The sequence below is a fragment of the Nyctibius grandis genome, chromosome 32, assembly GCF_013368605.1.
Source record: "Nyctibius grandis isolate bNycGra1 chromosome 32, bNycGra1.pri, whole genome shotgun sequence".
In the NCBI taxonomy this organism is placed as follows: Eukaryota; Metazoa; Chordata; class Aves; order Nyctibiiformes; family Nyctibiidae; genus Nyctibius; species Nyctibius grandis.
Genome location: NC_090689.1, coordinates 2,191,791 through 2,212,994, shown reverse-complemented (window position 1 = coordinate 2,212,994; position 21,204 = coordinate 2,191,791). Strand labels below are relative to the sequence as shown.

The 21,204-nt window shown below is 44.5% G+C and overlaps 1 protein-coding gene across 1 annotated transcript in view; it reads right to left on the bottom strand.

Annotated features, from left to right (window-relative positions):
* Positions 1–4,072: 4,072 nt before the first annotated feature.
* Positions 4,073–21,204, bottom strand: part of HS6ST1 (heparan sulfate 6-O-sulfotransferase 1) — a 196,826-nt gene continuing 179,694 nt past the window's right edge. The window contains exon 2 of the mRNA XM_068421208.1: positions 4,073–10,819. Coding sequence (XP_068277309.1) covers positions 10,111–10,819 — 709 coding nt within the window. The 3' untranslated portion in view covers positions 4,073–10,110. The remainder of the gene's footprint in view (positions 10,820–21,204) is intronic.

Genomic DNA, 21,204 nt, shown 5'->3' with positions numbered 1-21,204 from the left:
ACTGATGGGGGCTGCTGTAGGATGCAAAACATCTGAGCACTCCCTAATTTGGCTGCAAGCTCTTGTTCAGAAAACAACGTCTGGCAATAATAATAATAATACGATCCCAAAGAAAGGGCTCTACAGGGAAGTTATTTACTCTCTCACAAAGGCTGTATGATTTATACATGTTGTCACTGTCTATGTCAGAAAATTGATGACTGATTACCACGTATTCATTTCAGTATCAGGTATCCAGCCTGAATTAACTAGATTAGGCCACATGGAATTTCTTCACTATTTACAGCACAACTGAGTATAACATTTGGTTTAAGTCAACAGAAAGAAGGAGCTTTTAAACTGAATCCAGTAAGAACCAGAATATATTAATGCAGCATGAATTAAGTGTTTATTATTTATCACTATTACTTATTTATTGCACAAACATCTGGAATCCATAACCACAGCCTGCTAGAATGATATTATTATTGGGGAGAGCAAAATAAATATATAAATAACAGTTTGTTAGGCATCTGCAGTGCACTGCTATCACCCACCCACTCCCAGCGCCTAGAGGACAGGTATTCAACTCTTCCTTTGTGTTATTGGCTGGGTATCGATTCAAAAGTTTTGGTGTCCCAGTTCTGCAGCCCCCTGTGCAAGAGGCACGAGATCCCTGCTTGCAGTATTGCATGTCCTCAGTCACTGGGGATGAACCTCAGGGCAGCAGGACTAGGGAGCGGGCAAGAGTAGGGCAGGTTAATATTCATAGAGACTGATAATGTCATTCATTTTAGGCTTATAGATAATGCTTACACAATATAAACATGTATGGTTTCCTTTCCAAGCCGCTTACTTCCCAGATCAATTACAGCGTGCAGGGCCTGGCTACTGAAGCCTGCCTCACTTGCCATCTGTAACTGCTTGAACAGACACATAGCAATGGTCTATTTAAATACTGTTCAATTTATGAATATTTCATTGACTACCCCTTTTAATTTGAAGTTTATGAAATAATAACTACAGTAAAGCTCAAACTGCTTTACCGCTAAGTCTACAATGTATTTTTTTTGTTTATGTACGAACACATCTTAGTTTCTCCCTGCAGCAGAAGGTCTAAGCTGATGTGCCCAGATCAGTCACGAACATTTCCAGCTGCAGAAAGCCCAGAATTTTACCTTTATATAAATTTATTTACATCTCTACTGTAAGCACCACTGAAGTACTGCATCATAAAGCATTATAAACTGCAATGCATGGGGCTCTCCTAAACTCTGCCCACTGTTACAAATCCATAGACATATACAGTCATTGCTAGATATACATTTAATTATGCAAGAACATCCATCTCTCTCTCTGCTCTTTGACAAAGAGGCTGTTCAGCATTATGTGGACCCAACACACGAATCCACAAGGAAAAAAGGAACCTGTACTACCCAAAGATCAATCAATGCGGAAAACCTTTGGCATTAGTGTTAAAGCAGACTTGCTCTGCTTTTCCTCCTCCTGTAGACAGCGGCAAGAAAGATGTTATTAAAGAGTTAAAAGTGTGAGTGCCTGAGCCAGAGAAATAAAACACAACCCTCTGACAAGAGCTCAGCACCACCTCCTCTGATATGTACCGTCAGGATCAGCTTTTCCATTCAGGAAGAGCAGGCACCTGGGGCAGCAGAGCAGCCGGGGGCTGCTTATTGTTAGGGTAACAGCAGGATGTAAAGGAGGGCACTTTCCAATTAACCTGAGGCAGCACATCCCCAGAGGCAGTGCTGGATAGTGTAAAGTGACCAAATACAATAGGAACAGGAACATCCTGGACTCAAGCATAAGGAAACTGAACAATCATCCGTGTGACCGAGGCTCCAGCAAGAGAAAAAAATCCTCTGGAGGCTCTCCCCGAAGTAACTTATTTCCCTGCTTCTTTTAACCCTTCTTCAGCATCCTTTCTGCTCCTTTCCCCTTCCCACACCGGTTCCTGCAATAGAAGCAGCCTTCGTCCATCTGCTTGCTAGCTATCCTCTCTCCTTTTCCTAGAGGCTTCTAGCATTGAGTGAGAGGAAGAACCACATTAAAGATGATACAGAACAACCACAGGCAAATAAAGCCCTTTGCCTGCACAGACTTCATGTGAATGAGTTTCTTTCAGGCTTTGCAGAAAGGAAGATAAAAGAGGAGAAAAATAATGCTTTCAGTCAGGACCACTGCCACAGTACAGTGCTCCAGTGGACACCGAGGCACCCAGGTCTCAGCAGCAGGAACGCCCAGCCTCATGCCGCAGCCTGCCCCCGTTCAGGTGCGCACTCCGCTCGCTGGAGAAGCGATGCTGGTGGGCAACACCCCACGCAGGCAAACCGCAGGGGGGGGCTCCGCTGCTACTCAAAGCCCTTCCCGAGGGGCAGCCGGGCTGCAGTGAGCACCCAGAGGCCCTGTCACAGACCCCAGAGAGGCCGCAAGCTGCACAGCGCAGCCCCGAGGCCGCGGGGATCGACGGCTCCAGCTGCCGCCTCGCACCGCAGCCCCCGAGGGGACGCCGAGGCCTCCCCCGGCCCCGCCCCGTGAGGGAGCACATGGGAGCGCGGCGGGCGGGCGCTCCGCCCTCCCCGTGGGCTCGGGCGGCCCCCGCCGGGGAGACGGGACGAATCGGGAGGGGACCGCGCTTACCGGCGGGGCAGAGAGACGAGGCGGAGCAGGGGGACGAAGCCGACGAGGCCGTTGCGCCGCCGCCATTTCACGGCTGAGGGGCAGCGCGGCCGCGCGGCGCAGCGGGACGGGGCGCGCGAGGCTTCGGGACGTTTCTGCCCCTGTGTGTGTGGGCAGCGTCGGGCCCTTCGGGCGAGGAACGGGCCTTGGTGTTCCAAAGTAAATGAAATTAGGAGCTTTATTAATAAAAGCCCAATTCCTTTGGAGCGCGGCTCTGTTTTCAGCAGCGGTCATGGTTAGGAGGAGACGATGGGAGGTTAAGCCGGACAGTTTGGCCGAGGAACTGTCGCCTGGTGGCTACAGCAAAAGGCTCCGAGCCAGAGGAGCGGGATGTGAAGGCTCCTCCTGCAACAGGCTGGCAGCATGGCCTCTAAGTGAGTGCCTGCAAAGGTTTTGTGCCTTCGCTTCCCCTCGAGATCAGTGTTACCCTCACACCCACGCTTACCTGGACCTTCCACCAGCGCCTGCACCACCCAGCAACTAAAACTGGGGACGCCTCAGCAACGCGCGCTGAGGCAGCGTGGTGTTCCTGCTCGTGGTGCGTTGATAAATTTCACCTGGTTGGGCCTCCAGTAGCTTCAGTGGAATTACTTTCACTGGAGGAAGATTAAAAACACCCAAGCAGTGTAGCTGCAATGGTTCATACACTGCCTCCAGCTCCTTCAGCGTATATGGTGGAAACTGAAATGTAATGCTGCTTGGGTAAAGTAACAGTAGTATTATTTGCTACAGTTGCATAAACATCTAGTTATTCTCACTTAGGATACTGTAAAGCTCTTGAATCATCATTTTCTTACCCTCTAACTTACTAACTTTCACTATATCAAAACCAGGTGCACAGCTTATTTCCTTTCTGTAACTGGAGAACATTTTCACGAATCACATTTAGTCAAAATACTTCTGAATAGGAAACGAAAAAATTTCTGTTAATTGTTCTGTAATATTTGGTATAACAACCACCATTTATTGCCTGCAAATCTGTTCATTGCAATGACTGTGCAAAAGAAAACTAAGAGGGCTGTACAGTATTAAAGGTAATTAATTTTTAAAAGATGACAGGTTTTAGGAGGTTTTAGGGCTTTTTGTAATGTTGGCTCAAGTGTAACAATAGGAATAAACAGACTGCCGTTTCTGCTTGAGTATTTCTGTGCTAGGAGTCTTTTTTTAGCAGAAAACAAATATTCTCCATCAACTCCACTGGCAGCTTTATCTCTCTGTAATACAGGAAGGCAAGACATACCACACTGAAACAACATCCAAAGGCCAAGGCAAGGACAACACACATGACAGATGCTCAGTTTTAGGGTTTATTTCATCTGCTAACATTCATTCTTGATCTAGACAAAAACAATTAGATGATTATTTTTTTCAAATCCAATTTTTCTTGTGGAAGAAAAGAAAAAAACCTTTTAACACTTTTTTTTTTCTGTAAGATGCTATAAATAAATATATAAAGCTTTAAGTGTTACTTGGCTCAAGTTAAACGTTGTCTTGTTTTTAAGTTCCTGAAGTGGAAAAGAAAAAGTGCAAACCATACACATCCAGCCCAATGGAATGACTCCAGCCACAATCACTTTCAGAGAAGCTGAATCTGTTTGATCTACAATATGGAGGATGGAAGGCGGGTGGGGGGACAGTTGTATTTTTTTACCCTTAGTCACACAACTCCTAGAACGTAAGAACTGAGTTCCTTGGTAGATGAAACACAAGAAAGGGGGAAGGGAGAAAAAAAGTCCTGCCTGCATTGCCATTTCCCTTCCCTGTGCAGACTGTGCACCAGAGAGGAAAGAAGAGACAATGTAAGCAAAGCCTCAGACAAAAACAAATGCCAATGAAAAATAAAATCAGATACCGGTTGGGATGGTGAGAAATCCTGTGGCTGTTGTGTGTTTGCCTGGCAGACTGCACACAAACACAGAGGATGTTCACATTGAGAGAGGGTGGGGTTTTTGTCTTTTCCTTATGAAAAAAAAAGATGAAAAGGGGCAATAAAAATAAGTTAAATCATATTCCAATATGTACAAAACAAATCATGCTCCATAAACCATTTGAATATAAAATTATTCATTATAGTACAACTCTCTCAATCCAGTCTGCAGAATTGACACCTGGGGGAAAACAGGGAGGGGGATTTGTGGGGCTTTGAGGGAGGAGACAGACTCATTTGCAAATCTTGCTTTTTTTCAGCTTACATGGCTAAAATTACAGAGAAAACCACCTGCAGCTGGGACAATACAGGCTTTAATAGCCACGTGCTTATCAGGACTGCGTTCATCTTGGCAGAACTCCTGTAGATGGGGCAAAACAAACAGCCCCAGACAGCTCGGATTGTGTGCGCAGACACGAGCCCTGCTGCTCGCTAGTTTACCTGAGCTGCTGCTGACTGACCTGTGCTTTAAAGGCTTGGCTCTGCTGCTTGATCAGGCAGCGAATCCTGCGTTCACTTCTGCCACTGGAACATGACCTGCTAATATTAGCGAAAACAAGCACAAAAGATAACGCAGCCAGCCCTGTGATTTGAATCCAGCAGACAGTGTGAGTTGCATTCCAAGCTATAGCCCTAGAAATACAACGTTCAGCATAGTCGGTGTTGCAGATTTCTGTAGCGCTACCCATTTTTGTGACATTCAGAAAATTCTATGGGACAGGAGGGGGTCTCAGGAACTCTACACATCAGGGTATAAACCTAGGTCAGGCCCTGTTCTGTAACGTCAGTCATTACCTTCTGTAGCTGTTCAGCGGTCTCTGTGATTTGATGAGCTCAGAGTGAAAACTTCCTAATTGACCTGTGTCCGTACTGCCACTGTGGTGGTCCTTCTGTCTCGCTTGTACTCTCAGCAACTGTGTTGCCCTTTCTGCTCCTACGGGACGGCCCTGGGAGAGAGGATTCAAAAGCTTGTTGGGACCTTCCATTGCCATCCCAGTTTTGTAAGCAAGTAAGGGACTATGGGGTGCAAAAACATCAACCTGAAGTGCTCTCCATTTATTCCAAAACGTTGAGCGTGAAGGGAGATATTCAGGCAAGCCAGAAATTCACACTGATCCTTTGTTGGGAGGTTTTTTTGGTGATTACTTGGAACCCCGTGAGACAGCCTGGGTCTGCAACCTTACCAGTCAATCCTGCATTTTATGGCCTGGGTAGGGTACAAGGTGGCATCTGTCTGGGAAACTTTGGAGCTGGAGGAAAACTCCTTCAACAGAGCTAGCTGGGATGAGACAAACGAGCAATAAAAAGTTTTCTTCAGCAACACGACCTACCAAGCAGTGAAGTTAACACTGTTCAGGTGACTAAAAGCAAAAAAGACCTCCTCTTCCTCCTCCTTCTTAGCACTGCAGTGTGTCTTGGCCTTTCCACCCTCCCAGAGCAGGACTGGAGTCTGCTGGGAAATCCCCACTCTGCGCATCACTCTCGTTTGCAGATGTGGCAGGCTCAGCACAGTGTAAGACGGCAGAAGCTAAGAGCCATCATCTTTGCCCTGGTACCAGATCACTGCCTGTCCAAAATGCTCACTCACACTTATACTGTATAAACCCTTAGAAATACCTTACACAGCCCCAGCTTTTGTAAAGGCTTTTCACAGGGTGTGCGTGGAACCATGGCAGAAACACTGTGGGACGGACAAGCATCCGACTCGGTAAAATCTGAATTCAAGGGGAACCATCTCACCAACTCCAGTAAGAGACAGGTCACAATCACCTGCCCTCGCTGTACCCAGCACTCACCTAGCCTGACCTGTATCGCGATGCATTGACGGGCCCATGAAGAAACACTTCATGTAGTGAAGAAGGTCTCAGTGTGTCTGGAAGTCACAGAAAAAACATTTTGGAAGAAAAGGGCAGATACTGAACAAGAATGTACTATCTGGCCACTACTTCTGCCGGAGTGCCTTAAAGCCGTTGTCCTCCATTAATTTTAAAACTACACATACATTTTTCATGTTATTGTAGCATCAAATAATCAGTCCTAAAAATAAAAGAAATTGTACCACTTCAAACTGTAGTACATAGAAATCACAAAAAACTACATTCACATTATGTTAAAAAAGTTCCCTTAAACCCACTAAAGGAAGAAGATAGTGCCAGGTACGTCCTGCAGCCCATGCTCTGGCACACAGCACTTACAATAAATTAAAGCATGGCTTACAGCCATATTAACAGACCAGCATAGCAGCCAGGGTGAGTGATGGCTTTGGGGTCATTCTCTTCACTTCCGATACTTAGAATCTGTTTCAAAGTGCCCTGTACTTCTCATACCTTGCTGTACCTCTTTACAGTGCGTAAATTTGTTATTCCCAACGTACAGGTGGAGAAACTGAGGCATTTGCCGGGCGCAGGATTTGAATCTAGACATTTCTGCCTCAGAGCTAAGCTGAGGTCAGCCTTCCTTTTGTGGGTTGAAGTGAAACTGTTAACAAGACAGTCTTCAAGATCATTTCATTTCTTTTGCTTGTTACTGTAATATATTACAAAGAAAATGTTGGAACAAGGTCTTCTACTGACATACTTCTAGGGTCAGAGGCTGCCTCTGATTTAGAGAACCTGCAGACAGATCCATTACAATCCAGCTGGTTACTTGGAGCCCATAACACTGAAACAACTCAGGCAAACCGGGCCAAATTATGTCACCGCTCCTGATCATACACAGTCCTGTTTACTGTCACCCTTTGGTAGATGAGAGCAGAATTTGGCCCTCGGTACAGAATGGCTCCCAGAAGCCAGTGCTGGCATATGCAGCCCTGCCTGGGCACTCATGGCACAGCCCTGCCCAAGCCAAGCCGACGTGCACCTCGAATAGGGATTAGCTGCAGTAACCATTTGTGCATTATGGATCCATAACGCGGTACGCACGGTGAAAAGCCTTTGGGCAAAGCTGGAAACCGCGCATGTAAAACAGTTGCTTTTTATATCTTGTGTATTGGTTTTGTGGGTAAACAGCCTGTAAAATTGCATTTTTAAAATATAAATGTTTTCTTTAGTTACAGCAACACATAAAAGCGCTGGGAACTAGCAGACATAGCTCCTCCCAGACTTGGAATTCAAAGATGAGCAAATGGATTTGTAATACTTTCTGCCCCCAAGCCAGCAACCGAAAATTGCTTCATTTTGCTTCCCACTTTTCAGCTGGGAGGAAATGCTGATGGCCAGGCTACACATCTCCGGGAACAGGGGCCGTTTTGTGGCAGAAGCACTGACAGAACCTTCAAGACACCACTAGCAAATATTGGTACCAGCCGAATGCACGGGTAACAACATCCCACGGCGCTCGCAGACAGAGGAGCGTGTGCTTGTGCACTTTGCAGCACCAGGATGCAGACCCGATCAAAATCCACCTGAAATCAATAGGAAAGGCATCCTTTGACTTTGGTGGACTTTGGGTCAGGGCTGTAACAGGGTTGTATTTGAGCCCAAAGTGCTGTTTGTATTTTCCACTCTTAAGTTTTTAGCCATCTTTGCTCCTCTGGAGAAGAACATCTGCAAAAGCAAGGTGTATCCCCCAGGGTGTACACAGAAGAAACAAGGCAGCTCCTCTGCTTAAGGCAGCCCCTCCTTTGCAAAACTCTGTCTGAATTTAAAACTGTTGGGAACACTGTACAGAGGCAGAGAGAGAATTAAAATACAAAACAAGCAGCACTTCAGTGGATTCCTGTGATGGGCAAGAGACATTTGTAAAAATGACACACTAACGATAAATGCATCAGCTCTCTGCCTCTCCTCTGGTGATTTCAATACCATATATTTGATCTGCAGTTAACACAGCCTTTGAAAATCAAATCATATTCCATTTGGTTCATAGTTTACCCTAGACAATAGCTGGGTCAGGTCTTACAGGCTGAGTAATAACGGGGTGAGACATGAAACAGGCAAAAACGGCTTCATTTCCATGCTTCCAGCCAAACAAAGTGCTTGCAACAGCAAGAAAATAAGCCATACTTTAATTTGGTGAGTGGGAAGAGGAATTAGAGAAGTCATTGTTATTCATGACTCAAAAAGTCAGTAAGCAGAACCTGGTTAGACTGTCACCACGCTGGAGGATTAAACTTACATGAGTCTCTAAAAAACAGCATTGAAAGAGAAAGGGTTCTGCTTTGAAAGTGGTCTGAGACTAAAACAACATTATCCATGATTCCCCTTTCCAGTTTTATGAAGCCAGCTTGTTCATTTAAAGTAAGAGCTGCAGAACAGGCACTCTGCCAAAAGACAATGTGCACTGTCTCATAATTAATTCAGACCCATAGTCAGAAATTTTCACAGCTCTGGAAGAGAGCCCCATCCTCTTCCCACTTACATCCATTCTAGTGACTTCCCTGGAAGCAGGCTGATGCCCATTATCTCTTGATAAAAGCAAGTAAAAATAACTGAAAAAATACAGATACGGGTAGTCTGCATGCTTGTTCTAGTTCAGTATTTCACATAGCAACAAACAAAACAAAATCATCCCCTCATCATGTTCCCATTAATGACTGATTATTTGCAGGGTCTTCCCTGGAACTTGTTGTGCGGATTTATGAGGGAGTGTTGCTATTTAAATTTTTTTTTTTTAGTATGTAGGATAGGGTTTTCATGTGCTGTTAACACATAATACTGATGACGGCATAAGTGGCAGTGGTGCAGGGTGACAGGATGGCGTGAGTGCACGTTTGAGCCTACGTAGAATTTCCGTCAGCTTTTAACTTGTTTTGGGACCTGCCTGTGAAACAAATCTGGGAGCTCTGTGCATGAATTCCCTGTTATTTTTGTGATGAAGTTGTGTATGTAGATGTGATACCAGTGCAATGTATCAAAACCACTGTGCTAAGTACATATCCTAGGCCACAGTCAATTTGCTTTAATGTTTCTCATCCTCTGATGTTTTTCTCCTTCTTTTATTTTTATGGTGCTCTACTTTCTGGCAGCGGCTGCCAGCTGAAATGCACTGACCGCCCTTGTGCTCAGGTCACCGCCTGACAGGACAGCACATCCCCACCTTAGTCACTGTTATCATTTACTTACAAGCGATGCAATTCCTATCCCACCTCCAAAAACACCCACAATAAGAAAACCTCCGTTTCCTTGTTTTTTAATTATGTATCTTTATATCATTATGCTCAGGGGATAAACAGATTTTAAAAATCCTAATTCTGCCATTTGTGTTTGAATTGTGAGGATAAGAAACATTATTTTGTATTTGGCCTTAAGAGTGGGTAACTGCGTTTGTGCATTTTTTACCTCTGCATTATAATGTTGACCCTTTTTTTATTTTTATATATTTTTTTTTAAGAATCTCATCGGTCTTGTAAGAAACAGTAAAAAGACCCTATGCTTAAGGAAGCAATCTATCTTCTGTTTTACAGACTTGCTTTTAAATAAAATATTTTTTGTTGTTTTTGTAATTTTACTTCCATGATCTTTTATATGGAAACCCTAGAATGTCATTAATATAAAAGTCTGCCTAGGCTACCACTTCTCTATAATATGGCTCATGTAGTCCTCAGTGGGCAAGCGTCCTTGCTCTTCGGTCTCTTCCTTGGGAAGTGCTTCATTGGACCGGTGAAGAAGCCTCTCTTCCCGATTCTTTATCCTCTGCTCCATCCTCTCCAGCTGCCGTTTGTACTGGTAGCGCTGTTGGAAGAGGTCCTTTGCATAGTCATAGAGCTGCATGTCCAAGTCATTGAGCTCCTCAATCCTCCGGATGGTGTTATTGTCCACCTCCACGCCTCCTGCCCTCGTACTGTTGTACTGCATAAAGGGCCGGATGAATTTCAGATTAAAAGTTCTCTCGAACAGGTACTGAGTCTTTCTCTGGAACTCTGTCAGGCCAAAGAAGGCCATGTCTTTGAGGTTCTTTTTTGCGCTCTCCAGCAGGATCTGTGCTCGCTTGTTCTCTGGGATGAAAGACATGTTGTAGCAGCCCACTAAGCTCAAGTCAGCCAACATCCTCACTTGCCGGTTGTTGGCCAAATTATACGGGCAATCCATGAACTCCTGCAGCGTGCAGCCTGACCAGTCCGTGCCTTCATAGCACGACGGCAGCTCTTCGGGAGTTGGTGTCCTGCCATCGCACATGTGCAAGGAGGTCTTCCAAGTAGCTCCTCGTTGGACGTGACGCCATTCGCTGAGGTAACGAGATACGGGGTCTCTCAGCAGTGTGATGTAGTAAAATTTTCTACAAGAAGAAGAGAAAATAAAGTAAATATTCTGCTAGTTACAAGAAAGATGCTTGGCAAGGTGAGATCTAGAGCAGATATCAAAAAGACAAGAGTAAATCAACATCACAGCATCCACTCCACTGTACTCTTGGATTATTGTCTTCTTGCAATATCTCATGTGAAGTAGTTTGTGCCACATTAGACCCATGTTTCTCTTTCTCATTGCCCACCATTTTAGTCTTGCCAAGCAGCAACGCTTTCACCGGGACATCCATTTCCAGCAAGAGACTGCAATGTCAGAACAAATCATCAGGATTCAACTGATCTACCGACCTCAGAGAGCAGCTGTGGCTTCAGGGACTGCCTGGCCTTTCACACGACCACGCGCCCTCTGAATCAGCCAGGGCTTGCTCCGCAGGACAGCCCAGCAATCGCTCTGTTTATGAGCTGGGCCTATCATTTTCGCTTCGTGCAGATGCTGACCAGGACACCTACAGCTTGACTGATCTGGCTGCCTGGCTGAAATCTGGGAGTCTGCACCGAGTAGCGGGATAGCACCACAGGAACATAAGTGAAAAATAATGGGAAATCAGGAAGGCAATATGCTTTGTAGAAAGAGATGGCATGAGTTGACAACCAGCAACAGTAGCAATAGTTTATTCTCATTTCAGCTAATCTATCAATTCAAACAAACTTAAGACAACCTTTTGATACATGAGACTAAAAAAGGGTAAAAAAGCAAGACATTCAGGAGGAGCATGCGTAGTGACATGGGGCACTCTTGCTGTTCCAGGTATAATGAAGTCCCCAACAACACAAGCAGTCCCTTGAGCTGAAAACATGACAACTGTCTTGTACAAAGAGACCCTCAGCTTCATCCCACCTTGAGCCAGGATAGAGTTCTGGGATTGACAGCAATGGCAGGCTGCAATGACCCTCTCCAGACAGAGGGAAACAGGCTTTTTTTTTCCCTAGCTTCCAGTAGCTTGGGCCTGTGGTGTTTCTGAGTGTTTCTAGAACAAGGAATACCTTCTTTCCTTGCTAAAGCTGTCAGGGAATTAAAGACACACGTGCTCCCAGCCCACGGGGCTGTGTCACGATGTGCACAAATGGGAGCACCTCGCTTTGGCAGGGTAACGCACTCATGCTACTGGAAATACTTCATGTGGGGTGGCGGTGCATTCATTTCCCCAGCAGAAATACATCTTTGGAATGCTGCTATGGCTCGCTGCCCTGCCAGCACGGCTTGGCAGGGCTCAATGTGATGGCCATGATGAGGGCACTGCACAATTTTTTGAGAAAAAAAAGAGTTAAAAAAATCTGCTTTGGCTACTATTAACACACTCATATTTTCCTAGTGCCTTCAATATTATTCTTCCTAGCAGTAACCTAAATTACTGCAATAAGAGTAATTTAATTTTAAGAAAATACATCAAAGACATTGCCTGGGAAGTCTGATTTTAAGGAATGTTTGCTTTCCCAGTTTATTATTAACTTGCTGAAGGGTGGTTCCAAAGCAGTAAATTTTGGTCTTTCCAACAATGGCAATGGGTGTCCACTCAGGCTTCAACTCCTCTCCTGCTTTCTGCCTTCAGAACTAGGGCTGGTAAAAACATTTGCTATTTTTGGAAACTTTTCCATCTCTTCATAGCAGGGCTATCACGCTGTCTAGCAATACTGTCTAGTACTGTCTGTGTACAGGGAGAGGGGAGAAAGAAGGGGAGCAGAGTGCATAAGAGAAACACTTTCCTTAAATTTACCTTTTTCCTTCATTTACAGTGCAGCCTGTAATGATTCAACTACCCAGCCTGAGATGCAGCTATGATTTATATAGACAGTGCTAAGAAACCTCTAACAGATGGGGATAAAATATGACAGTGGAAGGAAAAGGAAAGCAGTGATGAATGCCAGATGTTCAAGCGACAGACATTGATGCTAAACACTACCAGCATTTTTTGACTTGTGAACTGTAGTGGACTTTTTATTTATACCAATGTAATCCAAATGTTGCATTTTTTCCTGAAGCAGGTTGAAGCTAATTATTATTACGTGGCTTGCAGAAGCAACTAGAAGTTTCACCTAAGATCATCACTCATTTGTGAGGTATCCAGAGACACAGGATGAGCCGATTCCTGTCCAAACCTGCAGTCTATACAGGTATGGATAGGGAAAAAAAGAAGAATTAGTATCTGTGTTTTGTAGACGGGGAACCACAAATATTAAATGATGTGCATAAAGCCAAATGGGCGTCTGTGGCAGAGCTGGCATGAATCTGATTCCTGTAAGCCCGAGTCCACTTTGTCTTCTCTCTCTCTCTGTTTAAACGTTAGGAGTCTATTAGTAAATCAGATTAATAAATATCATGCAAAGCTTCTAGGGTCCGTTGAAACAGAGACAGCTTCAACAGGACGTGGACTGAAAAAAGGTTAAGGAGGAAGTATTTATTTCTGCACAGCTGCACTATAAGAGCTATTATCTTAGTTGAGGCAATACACTGGTAAATATTTAACGATGAGCGATCTCTAAGATTCATCTCAGTGAATAGAAACCATAGGAAAATAAGTTACATTTTTTGAAATTATACTGAATTTGATGTGCTCCTTTCCAGGTCTGTCACATAGAAAAGTGCTTGAAGGAGGGGAGCTGGCCTCCTAACATGGAAACAAGATACATATTTGGAAACTGGAATACAGGCAGCAGAACCAGGCCCCTTGAGGTACTTTAGGAAGCTGTCCCCCAAAAGAGCACGAAAACTAAACAAGTCAGAGACTGCAATGCAAAAGAACAGTTTAAACCGCCTAAGTCGAGATGCACCATCGACATACTGAAAGTTATGCTCCCAAACCTGTATTTAGCTTTCTAGAAGGATACGGGTTTCAGAGGTGCAGATTCACTCAGCTCTCGGGGAAGTGAACAGCACACCTTTCAGAAGACTGGAGCCTCAGGAACCAGAGAGATGAGATAAGCCACTTGGATATTAGATGAATGACCATGGAAGCATTCACCCAAGGTACTTACGATACTGAAGTTTCCATTCTCAAACTGTAACTTGGGGATTGCCTTTAAGTTCAGAGAAAAGTTAGATACCTCTCTAAAGCATCATCCATTAGCAGCATTGTTACTAACATCGCGAGCCAGAAAGTCAGGGGAACTTTGTGCCAGCGTGGTTGAGAACACAGGCAGTGCCACTTGTCAGCAGTGGCTTGAAATTTATGAGGAACCACATGACTAGTGAGTTCTCTTTTGTCATCAGAGATAAAATAAACGCATAAAATACATGCAGCTGTGAGTGCCCTTCCTTTCAGCATGGTGCCCCAGACAGCTACTTAACTTAAGTATTCCTAAAGGCTCATTTCAGAAGTGTGGTCTTCTCCTAGCCCAGATGGTTCCACTCAATACTGCCTCATAAACAACCCAAACAGCCCCACTTTCGTCATGCAATGCCAAGTCTCACTGGCCTTCCTGGAGTTAACAAGTTTGAGCAAGAAAAATGGACATTCTAGTTAATAAGGTATTTATTTTCTTTTTCTTCCCCTGTGAAGCTGGGCAGAGCAGCATTACTACTCTTGTAGGCTGCCCTTCTACATATCCATGGGGTTGTGATCCCCAGGAGATCAAAGAAAAGCAGAAGCTGAAGTCACATCTCTGCCTTTCCTCCCATTATTGTGCCTGGCAGTCCCAAAATCCACCTGAAGCTCCCTGGGGCATTTGCGACTTCAGCGTTGCAACTTGGATCTGCGTGCAAGCTGCACAGTTCTGTCTGAGGAAAGAATCACTAGCGTATTTATTAAACAGAGCAAAATGAAATCATGTTTTTGACAAACAACCCGGTATTAGAACTGAAGTTTCAGGGAGAAAAAAATGCAATATTAGAAAGGAAGGGCAATCTTGCAGTTGTAGTACACAAATGAATTCAGGAAACTCGAGCGTAAGTACCCCTTCTGTCAAAATTAGCCTGCGTGCCCCAGACAAATCTCTCTCCCTCTGCTTCTGTTTCCCACGTGTGAAGGGCTGACAATGTCTCCTTTGTCGATTTTGGCAATTCAAAACATAACATCTTTTGGAGCAGGAACTGTCTCCTTCAATGATTATGCAAAGCCCCTGTTCAGCATGGATTGAGGTCAGAGGACAATGGTTAACTCGAGGCATATTTTCATGACACAGGCGTCAGGGGCACTGTGGCCCTACACAATTCCCACCCCGGACCTCTCCGTCCCATTCTCACACAGCAGCACAAAGCAGCCTTAGTTTTGCCAGCAGAATTTTTTTTGCAAATGCAGTCACTGAGCAGATCTGGGTTAAAAATAACCCTTTCTGGCAGACACGAGGGAGTGGCTGAAGCCCCCATTAAGTAATATTCTGCCCTAATTCCTGTCAGCAGGTTCCTCAGCTAATGAAGGGGAAATGAAACCCTTCTTCCTCTCAAAAAACAATTCCTTCTCTTTTGCTAGTAACCAGTCAACATAATTCTGATAAAGTGACAGATTCTAAATACGATGCTATTATCTCTCTTCAGTTCATTTCCATTTATTCTTTCCTACACTCCTTTGTGATACACCCTTCTTACTTCTCACTGCTGGTCTCTAAAATCTGCCAAGAACTGCTTATACGACTGTGCAATCCCCTATTCTTCGCTGTGATTAAATGCTTCCCTCCTACACGGCCAAAATATCTTATTTTTTATTTCTACAGGTTATTCACTGAGCTTTCAAGCATCCCTCACAGGAAAAGCAAAATCTATAACAAGTCCTTCCTGACTACTGTGGTGGCCTTCCATCACATAAAGAGCAGAATAAAGAGAGCCACTTCCAATGGTACGTGCTTCAACCCGCCTGCCAGGAGGGGGAAGGGAGCGGCATAGGTCAGACTCAACCGTGTAACCCCAATCTGTCAAAGCAACATGCCCTCGGGCTGCAATTTTTCTACTGCTAAAGAAAAAATAATAAAAAAAAAATCTTTCTATGTCCTTGCTGAATTAACTGAACGGAACAGGGTGTCTGCCAGCTTGCAGGAATGAGAAACACTCCGTTTTGTGTAAAAGACGTAGTAATGTCAAATCTGTGGCTGATTTAAGGCATTTTTGTAAGCCAAGCCCCTGTATTATGCACTCCTCAAATTATTTGTGAGGGTCCTTATTCAATTCACACTGGCTCTCCCTGTAAGTGGTTTATCACTAAAACAACCAGTAAATTTGCCTCCCACCAGTGAAATGCAAACGTGCACCTACCCTGCAGTTAGTCCCTGCAGGGACCCAGGAAAGAAGAACCCGAGCAGTCAGCACCCCTACTGCGAGCGCTGAAACCCTCACCTGACAGAGACAATTAAGGGGGTTATTAGGCAACTGTTATCTCCACTGAAAAGGGACAGTGGCTCCTACCCGAGCAGTGCCAGCAATGACTTACAGGTAAACGATAAGTAAAGGTGATTCAGGCGTCTCTAACAATGGATGAGCTGAGAATGTGGCAGATGAATGTTTATAAGGAATTTATATTCTCATTATAAGGTCATACTAAATGACACCTACAAATAGGCGTATGAAAACCTGTTTTACCCTTCTGCACAGAGCCACACAATGACCTTCTGCTATGGTGGGAAGCACTGGGGTGCAGAACACTCTCCAGCCAACCTCAGCACGTGCTTCAGTAAAAGTTGCCTCCTGCCTTATTTACCACCAGCACAACAAAGCTCTGCTTACCACTTTTAAAGCCTGAACTTGGGCAGGCTCCATGTGTTTCCATTTTTTTTTCTATTCCACAGTCAGATTTCTTGCATAACAAAAGGCACTCTCAGTTAGAGATTGGAATTTAATATATGTACAATGATTACTTCCTTTGGTAGCAAATAGCCCTAATTTTCCTCAGTCTATTTCCTCTCATCTGGTGTTCATTTAGACTCTTCCTGCATTTCACACACAATAAACTCTTCAGTCCTTTAAAAGTAATAGAAAAAGAAAGAAAACCCCAAACAAACAAATAAACAAAATAAACGAGTCTCTTCTGTCCCCTATGTTTAAATAAAGGTTGCCACACAGAACACCAAAAGCCAAGAAACTTAATAGCGAAGCTGACCCTGCAGTACTCAGGCTGTGTAAACACCTACATCAACGTTTCCCTTTTCCAGCAAACAAGGGGGTGTCTCTACAGCAAGTCCCCGCTTGCTTTGGTAACCACGCTTGTTTTGCACAGTTGTGTTTGTTTTGCCTGATGGTCTCTGCTCTTGGGACTTGGCTGTATTAAAAGATAGGATGTTTTGAAACGAACAACCATTACGCAGGCTCTGCTCCCCCTCCAGATCTTCACTCGGGGTTCAGTTTCACCACGGGCTAATCCCTGATGCAGCGATCCCTTGGCCACTGTCACGGTTTAAGGCTGGGCTTGCTGTTAAACCGGTGGCAGATGCTCTCTATTAACCCTCCTCCCCGCTCCAGAAGGGGAAGGGAAAAGGGAGAGAGACTGACGGGTTGGAAAGTTAAAGCAGTTTTAATGAACTATAATAATGAAAAAGAGTATAATAATAATGATGGAAATAATTAAATATATACATATATCCAAAACCAAGATTGAGCTCCCCCCATGTTGGTCACATCACCACCAGCACTGCAGGGCAGGCTCCAGGAAGGCCCAGAGATGGACGGGAACTGGATTCAGGGACGCACGGATCGGGGGCAGCAGGAAAATGGACAGAGTCCTCTTCGGACACTGGCCATAGCAGAAGGGGCAGAGACCCTCGTGATCCCCCCGCTTTATACTGAGAATGAAGTGTATGGGATGGAATACCGGCTCTTCACTCGTAATCAGCGAGGAATTTAGCAGTGACCTTGGTTTCTCTAAGTACAGCAAGAGCCTTTCTGCATAACATCCCTACTGATGCCTCAGTGAGAACTTCACTTCGAGCGTTATCAGGCCTAGAAGCAGAGACTGTCTGCAAAACATGCAGTTAGTTTTAGAAAGTGCAGTTACTTAGAAGAGACTTAGCTGCAAGGAAAAATCACTGAAAGGAAAATTGGTCTGTTTTAGGCCAAACCAGGACAGCCACGCTGCTGACAGCCCACTGGGAGCTAGCCCCTACAAACCAGCCCTGGACTGCTTCAGGAGTTGGAGGCAGATGAGAATACTCTCGTACCACAGACAAACTGACGCGCTTTTCTTCCAAATGGAAAAATCAAACTCTCTCAGACTCTCTTGGCTGGATGCCATCCAAAGCACAGGTTTCTAAGTACACAAGGGTGGGTTACAGCAGGTAAAACTGGGTGTTTCAGATCCAGCTATCCCTTCTGAAAAGGAAGCAGAGCTGTGGGGGGGCTGCACCCTTTCACCCTTCGACTGTCTTTTTTTAGTGTGTTTACACAGCAGCTGCTATACCTGCCTGTCTGTGGGGGGATGCTCCAGAAACCACTCGCCTGCTTCTCCTGATCTCAGGTCTATGCAAGGTGGAGTCTCACACGTCACACCAGCTCCAAGAAACCACTAATAACTGATCTGCACCCCCAGCTCCTGTTAAGGCAAGGGAGGAGTAAGAAGGGCCTTTCTTCCAGGATAGCTTAAATGCAATTTAGTACAAACATATATTCCTCCATTCCCAAGGAAGGGTTTCAAAGCAGGTTCTGGAGCCTGTGGAAGACCCTGGCCTAGCAGCCGGGTGTCTGAGCCCTCGCTGTGTGCTCAGAGCTTTGGATCCTCGCTGAAATATACGGAGGGGAAAACAGAGAGGTGTGGCTTTTCATGCATGCCTACTCACAGTTATTTTTTTTTAACTGTTAAATAGTACTGGTATTTTTAAGTGTATATATAATGGATATAACACACTCCAGTTCCTGCTAAAAGAGACATATGTAACACATTCTGACTCTACAGCTATTTAAATGCAGAAGACCAGACACCTAAGTAATCTCAGGTTCATTTACACTCTGAAATCTGGTACAGATCTCTTATACCCTCAGCCCATATTGTTGTAGAATTAGGGTTCGCTCTGTTTTTCCATTTTTAACCCATTTTTCCCCAAGAGGTTTTTGCATATTCCTGGCCAGTAACTGTGAACTGGAAGGGCAGCAGGTGAGGCTGCAGCCCCAAAAGCTGTATAAATGTTTCCAGCTGCAGAAATGTTCTTTTTTCTGGTGCTCACACCCTGTCCTATGTTTCAGAGGGAGTTAGACAGCGAGGATCCCTACTGATGAGGTATCTGTGAGCATTTTATGTCTGGAGTCAAAATGCAGCATCAAGATACGTATGGTTGGGTATGAATTCCTGTGAAACCATCAGAAATGCACATTTTCAGGATCATTATCTCCATAAATGAAATGAGGGTACGCTTTTACCTTAGATCCCAGTGTCATGCAGTAATGATGCTTGCTGTGTTCATAACACACTGTTACACACTCAGCCCCAGTTCAGATTTGTTAGCAATATACTACTAATAGGCTTTCACCCAGGACACAAGTATGGTCCTATCACCCTCATGTCTCATGACTGTTTTATATCCAATTAGCAGAATAGACACAGACTATGAGTTTTAACAACATCTCTGCTTTTCAGGAAAATTGAGCTGCTGTGTAAGCACAAGAATTTCCTGTTGGGGTGTCTCTTGCAAACAAGTTAATCTAAAAAAAGATACATGACATGTTCTGAACCTCAGGAGTGAACCGCCAGTTCATTTTTCAAAATGACAGATGTGATGAAAATTGGCCAAAGGCTTGGAAAAAAAAAAAAGTGGGGGTCAGGGTGAGGGGAGCAGATGGGGGCGGAGAGGAAGGCATTCCAGAGCCCTCTGGAGCCTTGGACTCCTCCAGGAGCCATTAAAAGCTTATGTTACTTGCACCATTTATAAACAAGTGCTTTCTTTTGCCATCATAACCTTCCTCCTATCAAGCACTTAGGAAGTGGTGGCTGCTGTCTTCTACTGAACCAAGGCACCAAAAATGACAGCAAGTTACAAATCAAATACCTTTGATTTATTACCTTTCCCAAGTTTCAGGAGGTCTGTTGTGATTCCTAAGTGACCTCAGTAAACCGCCTAATCAATAGCACATCTGAATGCTGACGGCCTGAAATGGGAAGTTTTACTGCCAGAAGGATTACATCAGTGCTGGCAGAGGAGAGATGGTGGAAATGTGGGCTGCAACCCATGCCTATGCTTTGCGTTCTTTTGCTTTTATTATTGCCCCTGCTGTCATCAAGGTAGGAAATTTCAGGATGAAAAACTACTGCCATTCTCCACAAGAAACATTTTCGCTCCCTTCACTTATTTGCTCTATCGCAGAGACTTTAATTTTTATTGATTTTAGCATTACACAAAATACAGGTTTTAGTAACACAGCCATATTTACTATAAAATAATTGTTAGTACGGTACTGTACCCACTGATTTTTTTAGCTTCTCCCTGTATGTTAGGCACCTTAGAAGCAAGTAAGAAACAAACCAACCCTTGAAGAAGAGTAATGAGACACTTGTAATGAGACACTGAACTTATCAGCTGTGTCAGAGACCAGTTTGCACTGGACAGGTAGCGTAAGAGAGCAGATTTCACCCTATCACTAGACAGTTTAAGTGGAAAACATGAGGAGTCTCATTCTAGCTCCAGGGGGTAAGTGCTGGCCCCTAATAAACTGCCAGTGCAGACTGCCATGTTACCAGGGAGGCTGAGCTTTAAGTCCCCCCACATCATCAGGACAGAGATGTACTGGTACTGCATGGAAACCTGCACAGCTTCAGACTGTCTTTGCCCTGGGAAGAGAGAGAATGCCAGGGACTCAGCCTCCCCAGGTGTCAAGGTGGATACAATGAATAAAACAAGCGCATATTTTACCTACTAAAGCAGGATTGCTGCATTTGATTTGTGCACGCTTCAGGACGCAGAAGAAAGAACGATCGGGATATTGCCACAGAGAAAAAAAGAAAACCAGAAGGAAGTTGAAATAGTGCAAAGAGAAAGCAGAAATAATACATAATATGCAAAGATATTTTATCCGAATCAGCTGCAAACAAAACAGACAGGCTGGAGTTTGCGTTGTCTTTGGAACTGTAAGGCAGCTTCTCCTGCGAATCACAGGAGCTCCACTGGCCGTGAGACTCAAGAAAGACTGAAGAAAAGTGTCACAACATGATAGGCAGGAAGTATGTCTCCTTGAAGAAGATTAAATTATAAAGAAACCATACAGGAAGATTAAAGGAGCAAGTGTAGTCAGAGGAGCAGATATTGATCGCTTACGCAGGACAACTGAATTCCTCGGCACCTGCCTGCCTCGGCTGAACGGGATGCAGTGTTTGTGTCAGGCAGCTGCAACTGCAGCACACACACCCCTGAGCTGCTCATGGATCAGTCTTGTTCCAATCAAAAATTGATGGATGGCTTCTTTTATTGATCAAAGTGGGAAGACTCAGGAAACAGAATCGAGATGCACAGAATT